Source organism: Abrus precatorius, unplaced genomic scaffold (assembly GCF_003935025.1).
Source record: "Abrus precatorius isolate BTA unplaced genomic scaffold, Abrus_2018 Scaffold7, whole genome shotgun sequence".
NCBI classification, from domain to species: domain Eukaryota; kingdom Viridiplantae; phylum Streptophyta; class Magnoliopsida; order Fabales; family Fabaceae; genus Abrus; species Abrus precatorius.
This window is the reverse complement of record NW_020874417.1, coordinates 19,450,702-19,453,747: the sequence shown is the minus strand read 5'-3', so window position 1 is coordinate 19,453,747 and position 3,046 is coordinate 19,450,702. Positions and strand designations below refer to the sequence as shown.

General features: G+C 22.7%; 1 protein-coding gene across 1 annotated transcript; it reads right to left on the bottom strand.

The window, feature by feature from the left end:
- Positions 1 to 2,193: 2,193 nt before the first annotated feature.
- On the bottom strand, positions 2,194 to 2,673 carry LOC113873591 (agamous-like MADS-box protein AGL80). The gene has a single exon (XM_027511780.1). The coding sequence runs from the start codon at positions 2,671 to 2,673 to the stop codon at positions 2,194 to 2,196; it is 480 nt and encodes a 159-aa protein (XP_027367581.1).
- Positions 2,674 to 3,046: the final 373 nt, after the last annotated feature.

Below are 3,046 nucleotides of genomic sequence, written 5' to 3'. Positions count from 1 at the left end.
TACAATTGCAAAGAGAAAATTGACATATGTGAGAAAAAAGTAGAGTTGTCAAAATGAGTTAAATCTCTCGGTCCTAATCTACTTAACCTATTGTATAGATCCTTTTTCTAAATCTTTATACTTAGAGGGTTCACTTTGACCTAGCCCAATATAAAAAAATAGTGGACTAGAATTAGGGTTAAGAGTAAATTATCTCACTTATTTTGAAAAGTAATTAATAACTATTATTACATTTGTTTATAAAGTTAATTAAATTATCTTATTTAAATAAATAAAAAATATATTTTAAAAATAAAAAAATAATATTAAATATAATTACATTAAAAATATTATAAAATGAAAATAAATTTATCTTTATATTTGTTTAATTTTTAATTAAATTTAATATGGTATATTAATAATTTATGATTTTAATTAAGAATTAGTAATGAATATTTTTAACTATACAATAATTAAATGATAAAATAAGATTTTATTAAATAAATTATTAAAATAACAATAATTAATTTAATTAAAAGTAAATGGACAAATATTAACTTTTAATAATTATTTTAGTAAATTTAATCAATTTTAGTAATTATTTAAAAGTGAATTTTAATAATTATGAATTTATTATAATTTAGATTTATATATGGTATGATTATTTTAAAATATAAATATAAATATGTAAAACTTTAAATGATTATTTTTAATAAATTTTATATAGATATAGATAGATTTTTTTTAAAGAAATTATACAAAAAATAAAAAAATATAGTTGTTAATATATATATTTAAATTTAATAATTAGTAAATATTTATATAAATAAAAAATAAAATTACAAATTAAATTACTATTTAATTTATCAATTTATATGTATGTGTTTTAATTTACCATATGGGTAATTTTTTTGATGTTGCATGGCTGTAGGATAGTTAATTTTATGTATACTTGTTAATTTTATGTATATTTGTTAGATTAAAATAATAAATTATTGAAGTAAATAAAATTAAATATTTTATAATTATTATATTTTTATTTGAATTTAATTAGTATTATATATAGAGAGAGTTTAAAATTTTATATTAAGTTTTATCATAAATTCCTTGTTAAAAACATAAGTTATTTTAAAAGATATATATTAAATTAAAATGAGTCAAGTTAAATTTATAAATATTCATTAATTCTTCTTATATTCACAAGTTATATTTTTTATCTATTAATTTTATAATATTGAATATTTTATATCTACAATGATAATAATTTTTTTTACATTAACTTTTATTTAGCTGACTCAACAAATATTGTCTTGTTACTTTTTGTTGTTAACTTTATGTATTTATTGTGACTTCATTTATTAAATATAAGATGTTTCAACACAAATAGAATATGATTTTTACAAAAAAAGAAAACTAAAATCTTTAATATTTTTAATAATTTTATAAAAAAATATAAAGAAAAATAATAATATAAAACTTGTATAATATGAAAAAAATTTATAATTAATACTTAAATAATATTTTAAAAAATTATTACAGTCATTTAATAATTATCAATAATATAAATAAAAATTAAAAGAAATATGTAAAGTAATTTGATTATAAATAATTATATTTTTAATAATATTATTTAATAACAATCATTATAAATATTTAATATTACATAAATTTAATTTTTTTTATTTATTAAGTAATTTTATTAGTCAACAAGTTCATGATAAAAAAATATTATAAAAATAAATATTTAATAAATTATTTCGTAAGATAATATATGACAATTTTATTAAAAAAAAAAGTTAAAATAATATTTTGAAAAAGTAATTAACTTATAGGTTAGTCTTAGTTCACTTAATCTTCTGAGTTTTTTGTTTCTATGGACTGTTTGGCTTTGTAAACTTTTTAGTCCGAACTCACGAGTTAAGACTAAAATAGTTTGTCTAATTTATTTGACAACTCTAAATAAAAGATTAAACGAAAGAAATATTTCCCCGTTCTAAGTGGATTTATTGAAATTTTGGATTTTGATGGAGCCTGTGCATCATCTAGTTTGTCTCTTAATTGGTTCGTCAATAAGAGAATTGGAAATTTGGAATGCTAGTCTTTAATGACTTGTATTTAAATATTCTCAAAGACAGACACAGAGGTGATGCCTCTAAACACTGAACAGAATAGCAAAGACAGGGATCACAGCAAACAACATAAAACAACACCTAATCAACTGACTGTACTGAGCTCAGCCATCTTATTTTGAATGTCGTTCATATTCTTCTCAATGAGCTTGTCAAGATCTTTCAGTTCTTCAATGGTGAGGTGTTTTGGCAGCATTTTGATTTTTGCATAGTGGAACATAGATAGGGTCATCTCCCTCTCACAGTTCTCCTCACGCTGCTTCTTTGCCTGCTCCTGGGCTTTGGCAATCCTCTGCATGATGAAGCTCTCTTGGTTCACATTCTTGCTTTCATCAATCACAGATGCATTCTGATACCTCTCAATCACTTGCTTGGCTCCCTTTGGATCTGGCCAAACCTCTGCCTTGGAATCAAAAGGACTGGAAATTATAGCACAAGCCTCAATCCCACACAGAATTGTCAGTTCACTTACCTTCTTAATGATACCCTTCTTCCTTTTCTTGAATGTTGCTTTCCTTGACATGTCGTTGATGATATAGGTAAGTTTCACCTTTTTCCTTGTCATGGCTGCAATCACGAAGAAAGTAGCTGGAAATTTCAATCTTTTATGCATTATTTGCGCTGTACCTCATGCGCTTTATAGAGAGCTATCACCTATTCCAGTTGAAATTAGGGGAACCCTTGTTTGGACACTCGCTGATACTCTCTTGGGTTCCAAACAGAAACTTATCTAGGCATCCATTGTTTACAGTGATTGTATTGGTCTATTATATTAGAAAATAATAGAAAGCTGTATTCCATACACCGTCACACCTTAATGTTTTTGCAAAATATGGAAATTTTCTTATTTGGTTGAAAGAATGTTAATATAGTGAGTTGTCAAGGGCTCAGGGTCTCGTTTTCTATATCATTAGAATCATATTTTATTTGTCGATATC

What these genes read in the sequence shown, in the direction of transcription:
- LOC113873591 (XM_027511780.1), bottom strand. Translation starts at nt 2,673, where the DNA reads ATGACAAGGAAAAAGGTGAAACTTACCTATATCATCAACGACATGTCA.